General features: G+C 40.6%; 1 protein-coding gene across 1 annotated transcript in view; it reads right to left on the bottom strand.

The window, feature by feature from the left end:
* LOC119917305 (adhesion G protein-coupled receptor A3) overlaps positions 1–24,852 on the bottom strand; it is a 170,752-nt gene that overhangs the window by 133,640 nt on the left and 12,260 nt on the right. The window contains 5 exon segments of the mRNA XM_038737568.1: positions 4,415–4,578; positions 4,938–5,009; positions 5,154–5,225; positions 8,058–8,129; positions 21,480–21,551. Of these exon segments, the coding sequence (XP_038593496.1) occupies positions 4,415–4,578; positions 4,938–5,009; positions 5,154–5,225; positions 8,058–8,129; positions 21,480–21,551 (452 nt within the window).

Here is a 24,852-nt window from a genome sequence, read left to right as displayed (position 1 = left end):
TGACATCTCTGTGTAATTACTTGAGCTGACCCTGTTAGAGTCCATGATAGTTGTCAGCAACAGTGGCTGAGGCTTTGTTATCTCCTGCGGGGGACTCACAGCAGAAACAGCATGGGGGCCATTGACTGTTGACTTGGCTGATGCTGATACTGTTGAAACAACTCTTTGAGCCAAGGATCAGAGCGTGGCTGCTTGCCTTCGCCCGTTGGACACTGCCAGAGTAAAATGCAATTATTGGTTGGTGTGTGTGTGTGTGTGTGTGTTTGGGAGAAGGAGAGCAACAGAGACATAGACAGGGACAGATGCATGACGATATGTATGCCTGCATATGTCTGCCATTACCATGCTGGATTCAGACTCTCTTCACAAGAATTAATTTACAGGAAAAAAAAAATTTTCTCATTGATAACAGCTTCACTGTTTACCGTCTTCACGCCATATCAGAGCTGTATAAAATACAGCTGATGCACATGGAACATCCCACTGCTGCTGCTTCACATTAAACGGCTTTCTCCATCTCACAATTCATGCGTTTCCTGCTTTAACGTTTGCACACTTTTTAACATGTTAATGTTTTAACAACGTTTTAACATTGTGTGTACGCAGTGCAAGGGCGTCACTTTGTGTTGAAAAGTGGTGGGGACATAAAGGCTCAGATTTGGGGCGTGATGATACATTTGGGTCATGAGATGTGACGATGCACGAGAACAAGACAAGATTTTTGGCACTATTTAGATTGAATATTCTATGTGGAAATGCATGTGAGGGGGGTCTGGGAGTCCTACCTAAGAAGATTTTGAGCATTAAACTGGTAATTTCCTGCATTGTGGAGACATTTTCTGCTCCAACTTACGCTGAAAACTATATTGCATTGCATGTTTTCTTATTGTTCAAATAAACCTTTCTCAAAGCATTTTCATTTCTTGGTGCTATGTTTTCAGAACGCTTTTAACAAATGCTTTCAAAAAGTGATGGGGACAATATCAGCCATTTCAAAATGTGGTGGGGACATGTCCCAGGCGTCCCCAGTGTAAATGACACCTATGACACACTGTGCCACCTGAAACTTTCATGTCCAGCCCACAGAGAGACAACAGGAGCTTTGATTGGCCAGCTGTTTCTTTGATTCACCGGCTGTGTCAGCAGCAGTCCTATGTGGGATCAGGCCAATCCAAGCTCCTGCTGCTACATCATAGAAATGCAAATTAAAATTAATCAATTCAATTTGTAAAATCATTTTAAGTCAATCAATTTATTAATCAAAAGTAATTCTAAAAGTCTATAATTATTCACATGCTGCCACATGCCATCCATATTTCTCAGCACCTGTTAGCATTTCAACAGTCTTGTTACATTTTTGTAAAAAAAAATCTTGTATGGACAGAAAGTTATAAGTGATGGATGAGGACAGAGGGTTTATTTCATTTCCTTGTTTACTAATACAGTATTAACTTTTCAGTTTTGATTTCATACCAAAACTGGTGTGAAAATAAATGGAGCAGAAATTCTCATTCTCAGACTGATGCTCCTCATTATCCCTTTCTCAAAGCAACTGATTCTAAAAGAGGTGTGTGACTGAACTTCAAAGACTCATATGGCAGACTATGTGGAGTTATATTTCATGATATTTTTATATGATTAAATTATTAGAGACACACCACAGGCTAAAAGACATTGGGCTGCATGTGAAATTTAATTTAATGACATGATGCCCATAAAGGGCAATTGCACTGCTGTGTCATCATGCAAAAAAATACTGCTATAGAAAGCAGGCTTATCCTGCAGTGCATAATATGCCATGTTAGTTCCAGACTTTCTGTCCAGAAGGCCGGGGCTAGACGAGTTAAACAGATGCCTGCCCTGACCTCAACACAGGAAGCACCTGATCCTGGCAGGAAGCTGCATGCGCTCCTCCGTTCCCCCTCATTTGCAGGCACTACCCGACCTGTATCAGCATAGAGACAAGGGCTCATTGCTGGAATGTAAGGTGCAGACATCTGCTAGTCATCACGCTGGAGCCGCTGGAGAAAGAAACAGATGCATCTTCTATGACACGTCTTCATAAAAACAATGGGGGAATATCTCAGTGGAAAAATATTAATATTTTGATGGTATGTGAGTGTGGAAGAAGAACACTTTCATGATGATAACAAGAACCTAGCATCAGGTGCATAGCATTATCCTATTCACATGGCATTAACAAGGTTGGTGTACAACAGCTGTATAACATTCCCTTACAAAGTCAAGCCATATGAAAATAACAACCATCAAATAACATTAAAAAAATATGGTTGTCAGAGCACTACACTGTATCCAATTTAAAACTGCTTGTTGCCAAGTGAATGAATAAGGTATTGTAAGATGGAGTTGTGCTGTAGAGAGGAGGATGGATCCAAGCTTGGCGAGAGCAGGGAGCCCAGAACGTTATCATTGTAATCCCATAATGGATGCTTTAGGGCTGGAAAGGAGCGCTCCGTGTCCTGCCACTGGATACCACTCACGGCTCTTTGTCTGTGGTCTGCGCAGAATTACCCTGTAATTGCTTTGGATTGTTCTGTGTAAATGAAAAACACGTATAATTAGGATTACATAGAATAACTCAAAATTGTCTGTGGTGCAGACGTCTCAGGACGGCGCTGTCTGTGTATGAAAAAACACAAACTGTAGGGGGGGAGACTGGGATTTCTCCTCATTAGTCTTCTGCAAACTGCTTCACATGATGCATACAGAGCATATAATGTCCCTTCACTTCACACATACACACATGCACAAACACACAGACATACCCCACTACTAACCAATGATATTTTCATTCCACAGCAATATCCCGTGCGTGAACCAGATGTAAGGAGAAGAGGAGGATGATTCTATCACATATGAGATACAATTCCCCTGTGGACCGCAGCACGGAGCTGGGAGATAGGGAGACAGGGAGGTAGGCAGGGGGAGATTGCCTGTCTGTAACCAGTCTTTGAGAGAAAAAAAAAAGTAAAGTCTCTTAGATTTCTCTTTACTGTAGCTAGCAGCTTCCAGTTAGTAATGTGGCCATTTTGTTCTGCTTAAAAACTCTGTTTGATGTACCGGCTGCTGATAGACACCATACTGCAACAATGTCTGTCTTAATGTGTCAGTCATTTAGTCTTAAAAGTCAGTTTTGCCAATAGTGCAAAACACACCCATTTAGCAAAACTAATTATTAGTTATACTAATTAATTATACTAATTACAGGGAAGGTTTGGCGGAGCACACCTGACCTCTCGTATTTTATTTCTAAATCTTTTTTATTTTATGTCTAAATATTTTATTTATATTTAGACTTTTTATTCCATGGCAACTGGCCCATTTCAACTAGTCTTCACCAATGGCCACTGAGCAACTTCAGTATAACGACTACCAGTAAGCAGTTGGGCAACAAAGAAAGTGAGAGGCAGGGGAGAGCATAGCTTATTTATTTTCCCAGCACTGACTTCTTCAGCTGATCTGAGATTTGAACTACCAACTTCTGTAGCACAAGCTCATTCCTCTGGCTTTTAAGTCTACTGCTGCCCCCCAACACAGGTGGAACATAGTAGGCCAAAGACCGCACAAAGACTGTATTACAAGACACTTTTTGCCTGGGGCTTTCTCTCTGGCAATTGTGCACTAAATAATAGCCTGATATTAGGCTTGTCAAACAGTTCACAGCAGGTAGAGAGATAACACTGGAGAGGAAAAACTATTATCAGAATAGATCTAATTAATCATGTTCTTATTGTGCTAACTACTTGGAAATACAACATTTGTCTTGCTAATGAGAAGTCTCAGGAGGCAAAGTGTAAATATATCCCCTATCTTACAAATATCTTTTTGTCAGAGCTCAGCAAAATGTCCATCTTAAGAAACCATTCAATCTGGCCTTAAAGCCTGAAACATCTGCTTTCAGTTCAAAAATGCCCATTCAAATTTCAGTGAAAGCATTTTAGACAGGATCTTTGTTTTGCTTGAAACAAACAAGTGCCAGTGCAGTAAGTGATTTTCACTTGATAAGATTTTGCTACCATGGCGACATGTCAATCAGGCTAGAGAATCCCTTATCGACTGCATTGTGTAAAAGTTAACCAGCGCTGTTGATTAGGAGTCGGCTGTTCATTTTCCCAGTAAGTACGTTTTGTTTTAAGCCAGTTTTTAGTTAGCAGTTAATTAGCATCCAGGTTAAAATCACAGTTAATGTGAATTACAGCTGCAGCTAGCAAACAAACTAGCAAGCGCCACCATTTTGTCCAAATTAGGTCAAGTCCGGTGCTGCTGGTTGCAAAAAACGACATGGCGGCCATACTCGAGGCTGGCAGTCCAGAAAGCAATGGCATCGTGACGTCACCCACTAGGTCCACTTCTTATACGGACTATGTGGTAACCAAACACCTATAGTCCTTACCACATCTGAGCTGCTGTTCACGCAGGTTGCAAAACTCCAGTCCGTGGAGGTGGGTAGGGAACACACACACTGTGTCGTTGCCAATCCTCACAGAGTTGCTTCGAGCCCAGAGGAGCAGCCACTTAAGCTGACAGTCACAGAACAAAGTCTCGGTGCTGAAGTGCCTGGAGGGAATACCAGCAAAGAGTTACAACCTGTGTGCTTGTGATTGTATTACTGGATTTGAGCAACCAGACTTTATTCATCCAATAGGTGACAATCTGATGTCATAACAGGAAAAAACACAGGTGTAATTGATAAAATGACATGGTTTACTGGCCCACGTACATGAAACAGAGCCATCGTTAACATTAGTTACCCATGTGCTTTTCATGCTATAATAAGTCAAAATGTTGGCAAGGAATACGGTTATCCTTGCCTCTGTATCTTGAACAAAAACAAATGAGGTTGAAATACATTTTTAACCATATCTTAGATAACTGAATGCATTTATGTGCATGATATGCATCTGTGTTTGCCTTACAGCACTCTGAGAGCCACGAGGTGTGTAAAGAGTCCCACGGTCAGCGTGGAGAAGATGTTCCCCGATAAATTCCTGTTTGTCGAAAATAGAAAACAGGTCACTCATCACATGCACTAAAGCCAGACTACTGCATTATGTTATACATTACTAAATCCATATCAAACACCATACTCTGCACAGCCTGCAACACATGTTTTCTATTTAGGGATTACTCACAATTTTGAGAGGTTGCCCAGATTAAGAAACATTTCAGGGGAGAGACAGCCAATCCTGTTGTTGGACAGGTCCCTATAAGGACAAAAAAGGTAAAGATAACAATTTTACTGATATAGTAGTCAGACCAAGAGACAAAACTTAAAATAGGAATCAGCTACAAAACTGCATCTGTGTTAGTATCTTGCCTTCTTAAAACACAGAGAATTTAACAGCTGTGAATGCTGTGTTTGTAAACTTGTGCCATTTTCATCTACTCAACTTCCTGGAATATCTGTCGTGACCTTTCGTGACCTTTCACTCCTCCTAACCATTGCTGGCACACACTCCCCCACATAAACACACACACAACTGCAGCGGCCTTCCAAGTGGCTGAACGCTGTCGCGTCCGTGGCTCGGTGCCCTCGTACTCTGTAATTAAAGAGCTGCTTTGCTGGAGCAGCTGTGGGAAAATAAGCAGAGCACTCGAGTAATCACCAGTTGGGGAGCACTTAAATTAGCACTCTGCTGCTCCCCGAGCTTGGCGCACACGCGCCCCGAATCAGCATGGTTAACTCAGTGCTTGCATCTCTGCCAACCCAGATCCCACTAACTATCAGGCTGCAATCATGTCACTCACTCTGAAGCCTAAATGTAGAAAGCCAGGATGAGAGTAATCGTCGAGAAAATTACTCAAGTAGAAGAGTTCAGACCAAAAACTAACTAAAAAACTAAAAAAAAATACTACAGCCAGAATAAGATATTTTAAGTTTTTAATCCTACTTTGTATATTGTTAATAAAAAAACAGAGGAAATAAAAAGACTTTGTTCTAATTTATGTGTTAAAATTTTACGATACCAGTACCAAACCCAGTACCCTTAAAGTGATACCGATATCAAGTGAGTTGGTACTTTTTTTTTTATACCTTGCATAAAATGTCACCTGTTGACATGTCACCTGATTAGTAGCTTATTATTATTTTTATTGTTGTTATGGAGAAGCAAGGTTTTGTATTTTATTTTTTTTCTTGTTTCAAATAACTGCTACATAAAAAGTATTATAAGAAATTGTATCACATCGCTCCCCATCCTATTTAGATCATTGTCATTGGTAGTATTAGCCTACAAGGGGAAAGACTACAGCTTGGGAGTTATTTTATATTTGAAAGAGAAAGGAGTGAAATAGTTTAGTGACCAAATAAGCTGTGGGAAACAAATTTAAGGTGTGTTTTGATACTTGTGTTGAAAGTAAACAATGGAAAATGATTTTATTAACTTTCAATCAATAAACTGAATTGAAAGATCTGCGTGAGCGCTTTTTCCTTTAGTGGTGAGCCGCAAACCTCCGTAAATACGACAGTCACAAGAATAAAACAAGAAAGCAATTTGTTTAAACAAGTCATTAAACTACACTAAAGATACAAGCAGAGGAGTAGAGAGGCTGCAGTCCAGCCAATCAAAACAACTACATATGAAGCAGCCGCAGCTGCAGCCGGAGGCCCCGTGAGTAAAATCAGCTGACTGCTGCTGTGCCACGAAAGCCTTTAATTGATGTGATAGAACGCAGTGAACGATCAGTGACAAGTGATATGAAGAGCAAATAAAAATGTAAAGAGAAATGTTAACTGATACCAGAAGATAAAACCAAAGGGAAAGCCAAGCTTGTGGTGATAAACTTGCAACAGTGACGAACATACCTGAGACGCAGCCGAAGGTGAGCGGCTGTTAAAATCATGCTTGGACTCCACACATGCAGGCCTTTTTTATACAGTTCATGGTGCAGGCACATAAGGCGAAAAAAGGCATGCTCTTCTCTTTCTTTAGGTGGGTTATTTGCCTATTTGGCTACAAGCAAAACCATACAAATAGTATTTTTTTGCCACGATCTGGTTACATAAAGTAGGCCTAGGTATCGACTGAAGTACTGGTTTGACTGGAGACGTTTCGGTTCTACTCGATACCGGACTGTTTCGGTCGGTACCATAAAGGTACCGAGAAGCAATACCCATCCCTAGTTGCAAACTAAAACTGCAATTGTCATATTCTTAACATTGGAGCCTTTTGGATATTTTCATTCTAAAACGGAAATTCTGCTTAATTCAATACACTTTGTGGTTTTGCCATTACAGTCTCACTTGGTAGTTAATGGTAGCTGGGAGATTCTCAATGAACCGCTACAACCTGCAAGGTGAGGGTCACCTAACAGATGGAGACAGCAGAAGGCGTCAGTACTACTAGTCTATTTATACTGTAGACGAAGGTATAATGCACAACACAACTGTCTCTGAAAAAACTTTCAACTCAACAAAACTTAAAATTATTTATTTTTATTATTCATCCTGCTGCCTCCCTTTACCTTTGACCTCTCTTGAGTTTGAACAAATTGTGATTCAAACAACACGAGATTTTCACATTTCTAGACAATAATAAGTAAAGATTTGTAGCAAGCCTCATTTCTATGCTAAATATGATTAGACTGACGGACCACATTAAATGATCAATAAAAGTTAGTTTTTAGCTTCTGTATTACAGTTGTTTTATCACTGAAGCTCTTTAAGAAGAAAAAATTTTTGATGATGATGATGATGAAGGGGGCACAGCTCAGTGCCACTAGAATAAATAGAACATCCTTTTCTATAATCACTTATATAACAGCAGCATCAAACCCATAGGAAAACGTGAAATGCCCCAAATCCTGCAGACTGTGTTCACACCGGGCAGCTCCCACTTGTGAATGTGCCTGTTAATACGAAAGACAGCGTTGCCTGGACAAAGAAGATGCCGAAAAACTGGGAATAGTTTCAGCACCTTTGCCTACGTTAAACGTTTCAGTCCTCTCTTCACTCTGTTCTTTAGACACCCCTTCTCATTGTCTCTAAAGCCAGAGGATTTGCCCCCATGTCTATTATAAGGCTTCATCATACTTACAGTCTCCTCAGGGCTAGCAGACCACGGAAGGCCCCGGGCTCCACTGTACTTATCAAATTATTCTTCAGGTCCCTGGAGAAGAGAGATAAAAAGAGTCAAGTTAAACCAGGAATTATTTATCTATCAATCTATCTATCTATAATATATTATTAGAACTGGCTGATACTGTGGCCATTCATTAGTAAGTCAACTTGCACCTGTTAGCTGGACAGCACAGACCATTTCCTGCATGCTTAAGACCCAGACGACATCCAGCCAAGAGGCAAAAACACACATTTTGCGGTTTCAACCAGGCACTCCTTAACCACCCCCACCCCAAAACCTCTGACGCTACTAAAAATGGATCTCAGAAAAATCTTCTCTCTGGGTTTCTCTGCATGCCAAAGAAAACTTCCTGAAATTGTGTCCCTGGTTTCCTTTAACTTTGTACTGTATGTCCAGTGTGATGAGAATGAGAAGAAGGGTAGTGCCTTTTTCCAAATGTGAGCAACAATGTAGCTCAGCCCAAAAGTTCTTTATTTTTAATTTAACAGTCACACAGGCCAGACCAGGGCCAGCCAAAAGAAACAAAACAAAACCAATGGGACAATCAAAGATACAGCTATTGTTCCAAAGTGAAAATAAAAGTCATTTTTATTTGACAAATGGGACAGTTTGACAACAAAATGTTCCCTTTTGCCTAATCATTGGAAGCATGGATGTCTACATCATTACTACTAGATGAAAAGCTGAGGTTTTACAGAAACTGATGCTAATTCAGTACATGTAAAGCATTAGTTACACATACAGAAGACAAGCCATTAGAGGCAGAAAAATGACTACTATCTACGGTTAATGATCCGTGTCTTGTGTTAAATTGTTCAGTCCGTGGTTAAAACACTCATTGTCTGCACCATTAGCACTCCCCAACAGCTCTCCAACCATGCTGTGGCCAGACCAAAAGTCCTGTGGTAAAAAAACACATAAATGCGTAACAGGCAAGCACCACCTTTATAAGTTTGTTTTTTTTATCTAAGAAGGTGTCAAGTGCCTTTTTTGCTAATCTGGCGTTTGAGTGAATCTGTGTGCTTTGTTTGACCTCAGCACCTGAATATAACTGCTTTCTATTTCTGGTGACTTTTCACAATCAGAATTACTAATGAGGCTTTTCTGCAGACATCCCCCAGTCTTCCTCATTCACACAGAAAGGTATAGCGGGGCTGAGGAAGTTGAAATTGCCTTCCTGACAGACTAGCCTCTTGGTCCAGTCAGGTCGGCCAACGGCTAGCTCTCATCTCCGCTCTCATCCAAAGTTGCCTTTGATCATGTACAATATGCTACAAAAGAGCGGGTGGAGGGTGGAGGTCAAAAGGTCATCCGTTGTGCTTGGAGCACCTCCTTTTATCCTGGACCGTCTTGTAGCTCAGTGCTCTGCCGTCTCTGAATTTGCTGAATGTTCAGAACGTTCCACGTTATCAAATGTCTGCCTTACCCAGGAGCAGAGGTCACTGCTCTGTGAGTCTCCATACAGGAAATGTACTACTGTACCAATAAATATCCAAGTCCAATTCTATAATGTACGTAAAACAACCATGAGCAGAGTCGATCATATGGGACACCTTTATAAGAACTCAAATTGAAAGATCCCCTAAATCTAAACCAAGAAAATCAATAAACAAAATATTTAAGTTGAAATTTCAGTTTTTAAATAGCAATTCTAAAACTTAAGATGAGGTTCCCTGGGTAGTATTATATATTAATTTCATTATATATAATTGTGAACATGATTTTTCTCATTATGTTGCCATTCTGTTATCCACAGAAATGTTATATGTCAACAGAAATAATAAGTGTCATGTAGCCTTGTTTGTTTTACTAGCTTCCTGTATTAGGTCATTTTTAAAGCCACATAAAACAAGCGATGGCATCACGAACAAAACCTTTTATAATCATCAGACCTGAGCCAACAAGTGTCTGCAAATAAATGTTATAAATCACAGTTGTGTGTTATAAACTGCTGAGGTTCCAGACGGGTGGGATCTGTTACATAATGCAACAGAATGGGTTCCAGAAAGTTGCAAAACAATCAGAGGAAACTATCTGAAAGTCGATTTAGCACCCTTTTCTCTGATTAACTGTCTGGCATGAACTGTAATGTCCTGACAGTAAGCTTCATCCTGTTTGGAATACCAGACGTGTCGAGCTTACTGACAAACTGTAAGAATCATTAGCGGTGCATATAATTATTGTGAAGTTTGTGTTGAAATCCAGCTCTGAAGTGCACCAGAGGCCTCACACTGTCACTATGTAGCCAAATGTTTGCTCTTGTTTTTTGTGAACCCTGGACAGAATGGTACCCTTGGTACAACACCGCCTTTTCATTTAGGAAGGAGCAGCACTCATGGTCATGAATTCTGTTTCCTATGTCCTCCTCCTCTCTATGCATACACACAAACAAGGGCACTGGCATGAACTCCCAACTGGTCCGGCCATGTTTCTTTTCAGTCACTGAGTCAATGCATCACGCATCAGTTAGCTTTACACCCATTCACATGTATTTTCATCTTTCCTGTTCAGGGTCACAAGGAGCTGCAGCCTATCCCAGAAGATACTAAGTGAGATTACATCTGGACAGATCACCAGTCTAACACACAGATGAGCACACTGAGAATTTACCTAACCTGCTTGTCTTTGGACTGTGAGAGGAACAGCAAACTCCTCACAGAAAATTCAGGTGGTGGACTGATTCAAACCTGTTGTGTTAAACTGTTTCTGATAAATAAAAGAAAAAAAGAAAGAGAAGAAATGTACCAACAGAGTCAGCATCCATAGGCTACTTGTACTTTAAAAACTCACATTGTAGTGTGCAGCAGGAAACAGTACTTTAAGATGTTTTTGTGTGTGGATCCATATGTTTGCAACCCACATGAGATCCTCACATGCAGAACTCATGGTCCACCTTTGGAGTGTGGACCAGTTGGAAACTAGTTAGAAAACACTGACTTGAGTTGACATACAGCTTCACCTGTCCATCAAGACAAAAATTTATAGTAGGGGCGTGCATAAAAACACACTATGACACAGGTTGTAGATGCACACATGCTCACAAGCCTCCCAATACATTCTCAGATAATATCCAGCACCCACAGTATTTCCATTTCCGCACAGCAATGCCCCACTCACCACTTTGTTAGTCTGAGTTTGTCTTTATAACAGAAATGCGGTACTCTTCTAGATCTGAGTATTTACTTGTACTTTTACAGGTTGCTGTAAACAAAACTACACTTTTAATGTAAAACAGATTGAACACCTAACGGGCTTCCATACTCAGCAACAAAGCTAACACTAGCTGAGCTAGCACTGCAGTTACCTCCCAAAACATAGCATTAGGTGACAAAAATACTTAAACGCCACAAAAACGCAGCTAGTTTGCAATACAAGTGAAGAGAAACATTTTGTTTTTGAGTGGCATCTAGCTTGCCTCTTGGCTACCCAGAGGCAGAGACTAGAAATCCATGCTAAAGTAGCCTGTAGTTCTTCCATGCCTCCAACTACGTCACTATCATGTCAAATGACAGCGCTGAATACAGGAAGAACAACTTGAAATGTATTGCTTCAATTGACTGAATTTACCATCAACACTGTGGAGCAATTTAGAACAGAGGGAGTCTTCTAAATACAGGATATTAAATATACTTAAAACAGGGGAAATGAAATATAAGTACTGGCTCTGATAATAGCATGCCTCAAATAAAAGCCTGCCTCTCTCTTCAGTTGAGGTAAACAAAGCCCTGGCCACTATTTGAAAATTTATGGTACACACACACACACACACACACACACACAGAAACACACACACAAACAAATGATAACTATCTTTGGGGAGACTTGCCCCACATATCCACTGTAGATACAGCTGTAGCAGCTCAAATGAGATGAATGTTTAAACAATAACCATTTTCTACTCCCCCGCCCTTGCATGTTTGAAGAGCAGGAGCAGCCCTCAGTATAACCTCCAACATTTGTGGTTAATGTTTGAAAAGCTACTGAAGTCCTTCCCAATTGATTTAAACTGCACTGTATATCTTAGCCTACTCAATTTTCCCTGAGCCATGTGACCCCAGGGATATCTGCCTGCTCACTATGTGACACTAATGGGCAGATTCCTGCCTGAATCTAGAAGATTACCACATCACACAGTCGCACTGACATGGAGGTGTGCACACACACTGAGTATAAATGCACACACTAACATTGACCAGACCACACGCATGCTCCAGGCACAGCCTCTAGACAGAGCAGTGCTTTCTCTTTGATGGCAAACAGTATTTATTCATGCAGAGTCTCATTAACTAGATCTCAGCGTTGATGTAATTATCAAAATACCATCAGATTCACAAAAGGTCAAATTCTACATGAAGAACATAAGCAAATAAAAGTGAAGCTTGCTGCGGCCACTTGGGCACTCATCCAAATGGAAAATGATGCTGCATGATGTATTCGATTGTATGCACACTTAATGAAATGAGAAGATGACATACATTCATTAATATAACTTCAATTTCAATTTTCTCAGTGGCATGTTGGTGTCCAGAGCAGAATGTGAGTAGGTAAAGGCACCTTCTTTCCAGTCAGAGGGCTAACAATTGGGTCAGAGCAGTGAAGACGTACACAGATACGCCCAAATAAATACACATACACACTCAAACAAACCACATCCATTTTTTAACACATTTTAGATGATCAAATATACTACACAGTGGAGAGTTAAAACAAAATTTTTCACCAATTTTGATAATTGATCAATTGTTTTAGCTGTTTCATCCAGCAGAAATGCAGAACATTTGCTGGTCGGTTTCAGTCTCCCACCAGACTGAAATATCTCAATAACTATTGAATAGATTACAATGGAATTGTATAAATGTGCAGACATTCATGTTTAACAGCAGATGAAACCTACTTACTTTGGTGAGTCCCTGATTTTTCATTTAGTGAAGTGAGTCACCAGCATGGTAGTGGTTGGGGAACTCTCATTCCTGATTCCTGTGAAGTGTTGCGCATTTGGGCCTATATCCTGTTAGTCACCTAGCAAATCCTGACGTTAGTTGATTTCTTCACTTTTCCTTTGTGGCTTTGAGTGAAATGTCTCAAGAACTATTGGGTGGATAATCTGGAACAGACATCAGTGTCCTCCTCAGGATGAACTGTAACTACTTTTCTACTTTTCATCTAGCATTATCATGAAGTCAAAATCTAAAGTTAACACAGTAACTTTGAGCATGCTAACATTCTGATTTAAGCATTTAGCTGTAAGTAGCCTACAGCCTCATAGAGCTGCTGACATGGCTGTCGGCGCTTGTTTACTAATGTGTGGAATTAATGAATAAAAAATTAATAAATAGGGGTGTGACGAGCTGACTCGCAAGACTCACACAAATTACATTTTTCCAACGCTGTCAAGCCACACATTAATTTTCTCACACAGTGAAATACAAATGTATAACTGATAAGCGGACTGACACCAGTGTACGCTGTGATAGTAATCAGCTGAACCTGCTCACGCTGTGAGTCCAGACTTTTTTTTATATACAATCAATGGTTTTTAAAAGTCTTAGACTGCGGGCCTCCCCTCAGACGAAGCTTGGGAAACGTCGCCCCCCATAACAGTTTAGTTTACTTGGTTAGTTTCGCTCAACTCCTGGATGCCTATTGGATCATGATCTCATGCCTATGAGATAACCTAATATTGCTTTATAGTACTATAACTTCTGACTAAACCAAATAGTTTTTTTAAAAAAAGATCTGTCCTAAGGAATTTGATTGTTTCTGACTATGATGGGGGGGGGAAACCGTTCCCCAAAACTACTGCATCTCTGAACTCTCACACATGTAGGTTATTCTCTGTGATCTCCTTTTGATAACTTACTGTATGCAATAAGGAATATAATATTGTTTCACTTACATTTACTGAGCCTCCCCTGAAACAGTTTGGAGTCCCCCTGGAGAGGCCCGCCTCGCACGTTGAAAACCCCTGGTCTAGACAGCTGTGACGAGTGGTAACGTAGCTGGTAGAGTTTTGCAACATAAACATCTGAAAACTGAAGGCAGCGTGCTCTGTTGAGACTGTGAGCTGCACTGTGTGGTGAGATTCCTGCCAAATCGGTCTGAAGGGGGTCACTACCAGGGGATCAAATCCGTAATGCACAGAGTAAAGGGCAGATAGACTTCCTCACCATGAGCAAAAAATCTGCTGAAACACAGGAACTATTAAAGTGTAGGAGTTTATCCATCCATCGTCAACTGCTTATCCTGTGGGCAGCCAATCCCAGTTTACATCGGGTGAAAAGCGGAGTACACCCTGGACAGGGCACATAGACAAACAACCAGTCACACTCACATTTACACCTAAGGACAATTTAGGGTCATCAATTAACCTAGCCTGAACCCACGCAGACACGGGGAGAACATGCAAACTACACACAGAAATGCCGGTCAACTGGGATTCGAACCCACAACCTTCTTGCTGTGAGGCAACAGTGCCTCACAGTTTACAACTAAATGAAAATTTAATAATTTTTCATTATGGTGAAAAGGTGCCACAGTCACATTTAAAGAGGTTACTTCCCAAAACAAAGACACAAAGAGGAGAAAAGACTAAATGATGACTCAGCAGGGATGATTTTATTAGCTGCATTGACCTATATTCTGTTTTTGATTTTGAATCATCACCTGCCACCTGAATTTTGTGTTTCTCTTTATATAAATAAAATAAAAAAATCACCAGAAACTGGTGCAGAAAATTTCATCAGAATGCAGGAAATAAAATGTTTAATGCTAAAAAAATTCATATAATACAACATTAAAGATTTCTTAAAAATAGAGTTAAAATCTTGTATCGTCACGATCTCGTGAAGCCAATCTCAAATCTCGTCACACCACTAAAAATAAATGATTAATCAAAAAAACTAATTCACAGATTAAGTGATTATAAAAGTAAGTAGTTGCAGCGTGAGTGAAGATACCAAGATAGAAGCAGATACAGTAGCATACAGAATATTAGCAAAATGTTTGTGTTTTTCAACGCAGTAGAACTGAAAAACATGCAGAACATTTCTTACTTTACATCTCTCATCCTCCTTGTAAAAAAACTCTAACTGGCGATGTCAAGACTAAGGCTGTGTCCAAAATCACCCACTACTCACTATGTAGTGGACTACATAGTGAGCTCGCCATTTTGTAGTGCTGTCCAAATGTATAGTGATAATTATTATACCCTATATAGTCTACTCAGTGTATCCCAGAATGCATTTTGAAAAGTAGTGTACAATCGATGGTCACTAACCAAGCCATATATACCATCGTGCACTGCGCTGATTGAAAAAACTGACAGCAATGACGTAATTAACGGCGCCGAAATAACGATCGGGGTAGTGTCCGAAAGTGTTGTTTTATTATTATGCCAGTGAGCTCCCTATATAGTGCTCTACATACTACTCCCTACATAGGGGGTAGGGTGGAGTCAATGAGAGGGGATTTCGGACACAGCCTCTGTGTAAAGCTAACCCTGATGTTAATGTGGAGTCTGTTTATTACAAGAGTTAAATTTTCATGGGCCAGTTTGCAGATGCTTTGAGGGAAGGCAAGGCCACCCACTCTGAATTACAGCAAACACTCTCCGAGACAAATAACCACCTACAGGATTGTAAATAAATATGTGTTGAAAGCTCACTGAGGAGGGGGGAAAGGTGCACAGTCAGACAGTTAAAGTCCAATTAAACAAGCCAAATGTGTACGCATTGTGACAGGCTTGTAGCTACCGTTGCCAGAGCATCAAATGTCAATGGACTTTCCTCTATGAGTGTTTGCATTATATAGATATTACTGTAAGCACCATAGGACCAGGGGGCATACATTAATTATTCAATCTTCTTGGCAAGACATACGGCACAATGAAATAGCCTTTTAAAAACAGTCAACACCCATCTATGTAAAGCTGGTAATATGATGCATACATATTTTTTTTTACAGGATTTATAAAATCACACAGGTTTTCAAAGAAAAGATGTGTGTCTTTGCCACTTAAATGCTTCCAGAGTCTGAACCCAGTTGGGGCGATGATTAACATTTCTCAAACACCGCTGGAGAGCAATTTATTCCTAGTGGGTGGATGAGCAGTGCTTATGGGATATTTGCTGTGATTTTCTCAGATTTCCCTTCTGCCTTAGAGGAGCAGAAAGGAGTGAAATAAAGCTAGTCACTTATGTAAGGACACCTTCATTTCAGCCTACACTCAAAATTAAAACAGTCACAAGAAACCAACATAAGCAATTTTACGGCAGATGGAGAAAAAGCTCTAAGAAGCCCTGAACTGTGAAAGAGATACTTTCTTGGTTAACAGCTCAGCAACTGTATCCTATTTTAGAACTCCTCTCTCCTCAGTGCGAGGTATTTCTATCAGAACAAAGCAAATGTTCAAGGAGAGTGTGAAGCAAATTCTTCCAAGATATGCTTTTGATGTCAAGGCCTCTTGCTCTTTTTCAAATAGCATAACAAAACAATAAAAACCAGAAATAACTCAACAATCCCATACTGGAAATAAATATTGTAAATGTTTCTATTAATTTATCAGGCGTGGAAGAAGAATCCGACTTCTTTGTGGTTCCAAACTTGGTCATTAAATGGGTTACACCCATGGTGCTCACATGTTTCACCTCAGCTGTGACCTAGCAACGGTCTCCTGTAAAATAACAATAAAACCATTCATATTTCAAGGCTACACTTAGATCCATTTAAGGCTTCATCTATCCTCTCTTAGGTAAACAGAAAAAAACAAGAAGTGCTTTTACGCAACAAAGGAAAATCTGCAATCCTTCACCATTGGATTGAGTTCTAAATAACTGTCTTCCAATGCCGAGGCAGAATTAAAATTTAAATATGACTTAATCACATCATAATTACAAATTAATAAAACAAACTACTAGAGGTTGAAAAGTGAGTTGTGACATTAGTCAGAAAATGTCCTGGTATTTTAATCAGATGTATTGATTGATCTTAATGTAAAAATATTTACATGTACTTTTGCCTCTATCAGTGAAATATGTAAAAAAAAAAAAATAAATGGAATGTACCAGAATTTGAGTATCAGAGCAAAAACATCAGCAGTTGACATTAAACTTCTATTTTTTATAATTAAGAACAAATTATTTTTCACACTGGCATCATGGCAGAAGAATATTGACAAAGTGACATAAAATCTTTGATTGATTGATAATTTGCTTTAATGAACTATTATTGATTCCAGCGGGTCAATAATGCTATTATTTTTTCTAATGTTAATAACCTCTGACCTTTGACCTATTGCGGATAACCTCAGAGTGAGTTTGGTTTCTGATCATGTGAGTCTGGATCTAACCCTGTCATACATTCTTATGCACAACCAGCCAGAGAATGTGTCCTTCAGCAGTTTGCCACGCCTTCATCAATCACCTCCTAAGGAGGTATTCACGAGGAAGACTGAATAAACGTCACTTCAGCGATGGGAACAACAGGAGTTTCAAAACTTTTTAAAGGACGCCTCCTCACACCACTGACATGTGCTTTTTAGAATGAGCAATTGCAGATGCCATTCTGAATTCTGATACTGTGTCTGCCCTGAGCTGAGGTCCACTCAGTCTATTCAGCCTGCTTCCAAATTCCTCAGACTAGACAAATATAGTTTGGTCAAATAGACAAAAAAAAAATAGAGCCGCTGCTCTAATAAAAAAACATGTCAGACAGACAGTCTGCTAAGAATAAAGCGCCTGTCACATCCACAGCCATAACAATGAAAATAACCACTACTGTCAAGACACAAAATGTGCTTGTAGCCAATAGGAATGTGCTTATTTCAAGAGCAGTGTGTACATTTGACAACCCGAAAATACTTTCACCATATTGTTATATCAAAATATAAGAGCTATAGTCTTTATTAAATTGTTTCAAGTTATTGTTGAAAAATCTGTCTTCTGTTTAACTAAATCTTCTTTTTTTGCCTAGTTGTGAAAAGGGTATAATTCCAAGAAGGAACTGCAGCACTTGTTCTTTTGACTCCACTAATTGTACATGATATTGTACTGATACTGTTGATATTTTTTGTTGTTTATAATGTTGCTCTACTAAAAAATACTAAAATTATTTTGCACAGTGAAATGTATTTTTAATCCGATATATCTATAAAATACATTAACATAACACAGTGTCAAATTTGATGCAGTGTAATCAGCATGAAAACTGAATAATATGCCAGCATCATCCATTAAACACAGATTCTTCACAGACTGAGTGCTTCTGCGGTGGGAACTCATGATGAAGCTGCAAAGGCTAGATTCAGTGTCCTGACCAGAGAACAGTGATGAGCTTTGTTCCTGCTTTGCTCCCATGGGACCCAGTTTGGCTGATGGTAATGGGCTTGTGCCCATATGGGGGGATCCAGGCCATCATCCAACATACAGGGATCCATTAAGAGGACGCTATCTGGGCTATAGAAGCAAATCACATTAAAAGGCCTCATTCCTTGGGGGATAAATAAAGTTGCTGATGTGCTTTTATGCTGGACTTGAATGTGATGGTGATGATGAGTATTATGATGGCACACCTAATGAGGTTTGATAAGTTGCAATACTAAAAGAAAAGTCCCTTGATGCAAAATCATGGAAGACTTCCTGTTTATACTCTATGATCTTAAGGACTGGTTAACCCAAATAACAGCAAACACACGTTTTCTCACTTACACCCTTATACCCTGATATCTAGCCGTGCCATGTCTTGGTTTTATGTGCCCAGGTTTCAATCATCTGCCTCTGGGATTTTGGCCTCAGCCTCAATAGGGTGTGTGAAATAGTGGCACTCATTATTATTTTTCTGTTTTATTTCTGTTAATGAGGGCGGCCACGACCTTCTTGCCTCACAGCAAGAAGGTTCAAACCCCGGTTGACCCGGCCTTTCTGTGTGGAGTTTGCATGTTCTCCCCGTGTCTGCGTGGGTTCTCTCCGGGTGCTCTGGCTTCCTCCCACCATCCAAAGACATGCGGTCTAGGTTAATTGGTGACCCTAAATTGTCCGTGGGTGTGAGTGTGAGCGTGAGTGGTTGTTTGTCTCCTGCCCAGGATGTACCCCGCCTTTCGCCCAATGTCAGCTGGGATTGTCTCCAGCCCCCTGCAACCCACAGGATAAGCGGGTGACGATGGATGGATGGATTTCTGTTAATTTCCTTCCTCATATGTTTTTGTTGTTAAATCACTTCCTCTTCTTCTGTCTTTTCAGAACTTTTACTTCCGTTCTTTGTATTTTCTTTGTTTGACCGTTTTCACATGTCTCGATTACCTAATAGGTTCTACATGTGCCTCATTTTGTCACCTCCCTCTTATGTTCTTAAGTCTCTGTCTTTGCTTCAGTTGTTGTCAGATCATTAGATGACAGTGTCTTCACAGGTTTTTGGATTACCCTGTGGATTTATGGCTTCATTGTTGGTTTTGTTTCCTTGGATTTCTGTTTATTCTTGCTCTTCGGATTATTATTTCCTGCATTTTTGTAAATTCTTTTCATTCTGTTCATTAAAATCATTAACTGCACCTGCTCTGGCTTAGTGTCTGCATTTGGGCCCAAATCTCTTGTCTCTGTGTCAGCACTCAACACATTATAACACGGATTATGGTAGTAATCTTTACTCTTTACCATTGACGGCAATGTTGCCCTGCACGATTGCTCTAAAAGTAGCTCTGTGTATCATCAGCTTCACAGCCTTTAAAAATTACAGCTATAGGGAAGCTTCACTGATTTTACATGTAATGGTCAGTTTACTCGTCACAAGAAGTACTACTCAGCCTGTGTGTCTTGTGTGGCTCTGGAGGGAGCTTTCTAAAATCTTTGCAAATTCCCAAAAGTCAGGATATCTTGGACTCTGCTGCACCAATTTTAAAGCATTCTTTTTTAAAAGTAAGACAGCATTTAGCTCAAAGCAATATGAGCTAAATGAAAATGAAATCACATACATTGTATTGGCATGGAGGGAGAAACATGTCTCAAAGCAAACACAAATTAAACCAAAATTATCTGCGTGGCCAGATACCACCAGAAGTAAATAAGAAAAGGTGGGCCTTTAATTGTCAGAACCCATTTTTCATTTCCATTTCAGACAAAGAAAAACTTGCTCTGGGATCACCATGTTTCCATCCCTGCCCCGAAAGGTACACAGCTACAGCACAAGTGGTGCAAACACAAAACACATGCGTTATTAAGCTTGTCAATCAGCTGCCAAATCACCACAACCCTCAGATCCAGTCAGTCAGCCAGCCGGGCAGGCAGACAGTCAGTGGGTTGGGCCAGATGCGGTAACAGCTGTCCGCCACTTTCAACTCACTGGGGATACCTGGCTTGGCATCAACTGCTAGCAACAGACATATCTCTGCCAAATGCTGCATGTGGCGGGACGGATGGACAGGCTGTACCCAGGCAGTGAGGTGAAGGAAGGGATAGGGCACACCAACTGCTGCTCCAAGAGGTCAGCCTGACAAACCTTTGGCTGAGTGTCCTTAAAAGCCTCGCAATCATCTCTCCATCACTCTGGAGCTGGAGGGCTGAGGGTAGAAAGGTTTAATGGCACTAATAAGGCCCGGGGAGACAGGTAACATCATCCTGTAGGTCGACCAGCGACACAGCCACCCAAAAAGGAGTGGAAGAGGGGAAGAATTATTCCACTGACATTATCCCAATCGGAATTTAACTGTCAAGTAGTCAGGGAGAAGGGGGCCAACTGACTGTAATAATATTCAAAGCAGTCACTGATGTAGCTTGTGTAGGTGTGTGTGAGCCTAATAAGTGTGATTCTAAGAGTGAGTGAGAGTGTGCACGCATACATCTGAGGATGATTGACTGAAAGGGAGAGAGTTATCAAGCCGTCCTCTCCGTGTGATTTTAGCCCCTCTCTGATTTCCTCATCATCACCCAATGTCAGTTTCACCATCAGGTAGAAAAGCAGTGAACACTGGAGTGGACATAGATGAAAGCAATCAATAGTTGACTACAGGGGCCAGGCGGGGTGAGCCAGGGTAGCCATCATAGAGCTCATCATCAAGCTGCATGCATGCAGCCCTCTGGGACATTGCATATGATTTGGGGCTCATCTACATGGATTCGGCATCTTGCACTGCGTTTGGCCTTTAAATTTTGCTATATATTATCACTTTTAAGACATTTACTGTTGTAACTGAGGTTAAGCATTACAGCTAAAAGGTGAAAACCACTGGCAAGCCTCCTGCAGGGTAAACCCGGGCAAGGATCTCGTAATTCCCACCATGTCCCCCCTTTTGCCTTTTCCCTGCTACAGAGCACTGCGGCTCCTGTGATGACAGCTAATAGGACTCTGGGGAGGGAAAAACAGTAAAGAGAGCTTGATTTAAGTACTCACAGTTTTTCCAGGGCAGCCAAGCCATAGAAGGAGCCATTCCTCAGCAGGGAGATCTTGTTGTTACTCAGGTTTCTGTTTAGGGGCAAACGATATGAGGGACAGAAGATGAGGTGAGCATACAGAATGGGTGAAGGGAGGTACATTTTGTAAAATAGAGCTGCAGGAAATTACTTATTCAAATGGCTGATAAATAGTTTATCCTCTCACTGTCAATATGTTGGCAAGAGATAAGGATTTACGTCAGATGAGATTGCGGTTGTAAATTACTCATCCCAGCCACGTTTCTGTCTTGTTTATGGCCGTTTGTGGTTAAGATAGGTAATGATCCAACCCACCCCAGTCCTCCACTCCCCCATGTTAAAATATCAGTCCAATAGAAAAGCTTAAAGAAACGCCTGTTCAGCACAATTCAATCATCCATTGCTCACATTACAACAGCAAACAAATCAATGAAACGCACCACAGGGATCTTGAAGTGATGAATTAATATTCAGAGGTGATGCAGTGCCTCCATTTGGATTATTTCAGTGACAGTCGTCACTTTGTTTTCTTTTCCTGCCCACTTGTTTGGATGAATTATGTCTGTGCTGACCTTTGAAATGAGAAACTATATGTTCTTCAGGTGATGCATTTGTCTGGCAAGAAAAGAAAAGTAGTGCTTGGACAGGACATCCTGCTGAGTGTGTTAATAGTAGGCACACACACACACTCACACACAGTCTTATCACATTATTCAACATACCGGGCCTTGGGACTTGAGCCCTCAAACCTTAACACACCACACTGAAAACATAGACACGAATCACACACACACACACACACACACACACACACACACACACACACACACACACACACACACACCTACACTTATACTATACTTGTGAGGTCTCTCTGTGGACTGTAGTATTTCCCTAACCCCTACTACCTTAATCCCCAGCACTCTGTGGTTATTGTTAACCTTTAACATAACCTACAAACCTACAAACCTAAGTCTTATAGAGAGGATAATGACAAAATGTTAACTTAAAAGGACGTGTACAAACACTAAAACACACACACACACACACACACACACACACACACCCTCACACTATAAAACATACAGTACAGTCCGATGTTATTTTAGAAAAAAAATCCCACAGTGACTTGTTAGGCCACATAAGGCCGAGTGCCAGAGACATTTCAGACACGGGATAAAGTCTACTCATCCACCCTGCTAACAACTTCCACTATGTTTGTCCAGTATAACCTGGCCACACTAAGCCATAAGCACCTTAGAGCCAGTTACTGCTGGAAACACAGTGATAGTGACAGAACGTGACAGCACAGGTAGTGCAGTGCACCACATGAGGATTAAGAAATGTTTTTGTAAGGTTATAGGCAAGGGAAGTGGGGTTTGTGTGAATCCTTTCAAACAATTCAAAATACTTTACATAAGGCAAATAATTGAATAAAATACAATAAAATAGAAACAAGAAATACAGTTTCAGTAAAGTCATAAATGGCTCCAAGTTTAAAGGCTGTGAAATATATTTTCTAAATTTGCTTCCCACTACGGGCGATGGGATCCTCCATGAACACAATTATTCTGCCAAAGTTCAACCAGTTTCAGCTTAGAGATTTGTCTGGACTGTTTTGTGTGCTCTTCTCTTCTGGTTTAAAGTGCGGGGTTTGGTTAGGAAGTGCAGTAGGTAATGCCACATACTTCTGCGTACCAATCAGATTTTAAAAAATCTAAGAGAAATGTTGAATATTTGGCTTTTAAACCAATATAGAACTTCTGACAGCCCATTTTGCTGGCTTGTATTTGGTGTTAGTTTTGTTATTAAAAAGCTCAGCTTTGTAAAATCCTCTAAAATCTTGCTCTCCCTCTCATCACACACACACACACACACACACACACACAGAATTTCCGACAAAGCTGTAAGCTGCACGGTAAAACAGGGTGAGCAGCTAATGATTTATATTGCGCTTATTCTACAGCCCAGATTCACATCATTTTAAATACACCTTGGATGGCGTTTCTGGATTTCATATCTGCTGAAATATTGATTGCTCCAGCCAGCTCTTAAATCATCCGCTGCAGGGCTGCTCTGTGTCTGTGACGCTGTGGATTTGTGCATGCCCATGTGATCTGCTGGCCGGAGCACTTCTTTGCATGTGTGATGTTGTGTATCTCCTGTCAGCATATGACCACACACACACGTTCACAGACACACACACTTGCACAAGGTCAGCTCCCTCCCTTGCTCTTTTCTACCACCTTCCCATCTTTCTTTAACAAGGTTCTGACAGTGATTGGCCAGGTTTAGGGAGGAGAGGGGTAATTGGGATGTGTCACCCGTCTCCTATGTGACGACAGAGCGCTCGTTATGGTTGCAGCAAACGTATACTCAATTTTAACCCTGGGATTAAGCACTGGGATCCCACAATGCATTGTGCTGAATGGGCAAATTGCTGGCCAAACTGCGAGGGGAGCAGAGCAAAACTGTACACTGAAAATGTCACGGTGAAGACTCGCACTGCACAAACGCACATGCAAACTAGTCATACACAAAAAAACCTTAACATTTGGTTAGAAGAATGTATGAAAACTTTGTTATTTTCTAGACAAACAGACAAGAATAAATAGTCTAAAACGTTTGTTTCTTAATTTAACAAGCTTGCTTATGCATATTCTTTGGGGAAAGTACCTATATTTCCCCAGAGTGATAACAGTTGTCTTGGCAGGAAAAGCAGGATTGAAAATAGGAAGTCCCCTCTCAGCGAAAGGCCAGGATGGACACAAACTTGTGTCAGCAAATTCATGTCAACATCCAAGATTGTATTTACATTTGGGTCTGCCTCAAAAGCAAACTTCTGAGGATATCATGTCTCAACTATTTCAGAATTAGACATATTTACAAATAACTAGTGGCCAAATAAGTCAGAAAAGACTATTAGCAGATTTGGAATTTATAGTCATTAGTCAACAACTGATCAAGTGGGAACCGCCAGGTTTGAAAAGTGAGGCCACCCGGAAATAACAAACCTGCATTCTATCGAATGGCCAGCAGGGGGGCGACTCCTCTGGTAGCACAAAGAAGTTGAGCTTTCAAAACGGCAGTCCAGAAACCATTGCGTGACGTCACATTGACTACGTCCACTTCTTATATACAGTCTAAGCAACTGATGTAAGAAGTGGAAGTAAACAAAAGCAAGTCCATGGCCATGGATTTTATCAGCTGAATTTACAACTGTAGCTAAAATATTTTATCGGCTTTATCTAACCTAAGCTAATGCTAACCCTAAAACCCTAAACGGATGTTCCAGTCACCGTAGCCGGATGTGCACCTCCTCAAAAATGTAACTACACATCGGGGCAACACGG

Source organism: Micropterus salmoides, unplaced genomic scaffold, assembly GCF_014851395.1.
Source record: "Micropterus salmoides isolate LMB-PRFRI ecotype aquatic unplaced genomic scaffold, ASM1485139v1 Ms_hic_scaffold_22, whole genome shotgun sequence".
Classification (NCBI taxonomy): domain Eukaryota; kingdom Metazoa; phylum Chordata; class Actinopteri; order Centrarchiformes; family Centrarchidae; genus Micropterus; species Micropterus salmoides.
This window is presented reverse-complemented; position numbering and strand designations above follow the sequence as displayed.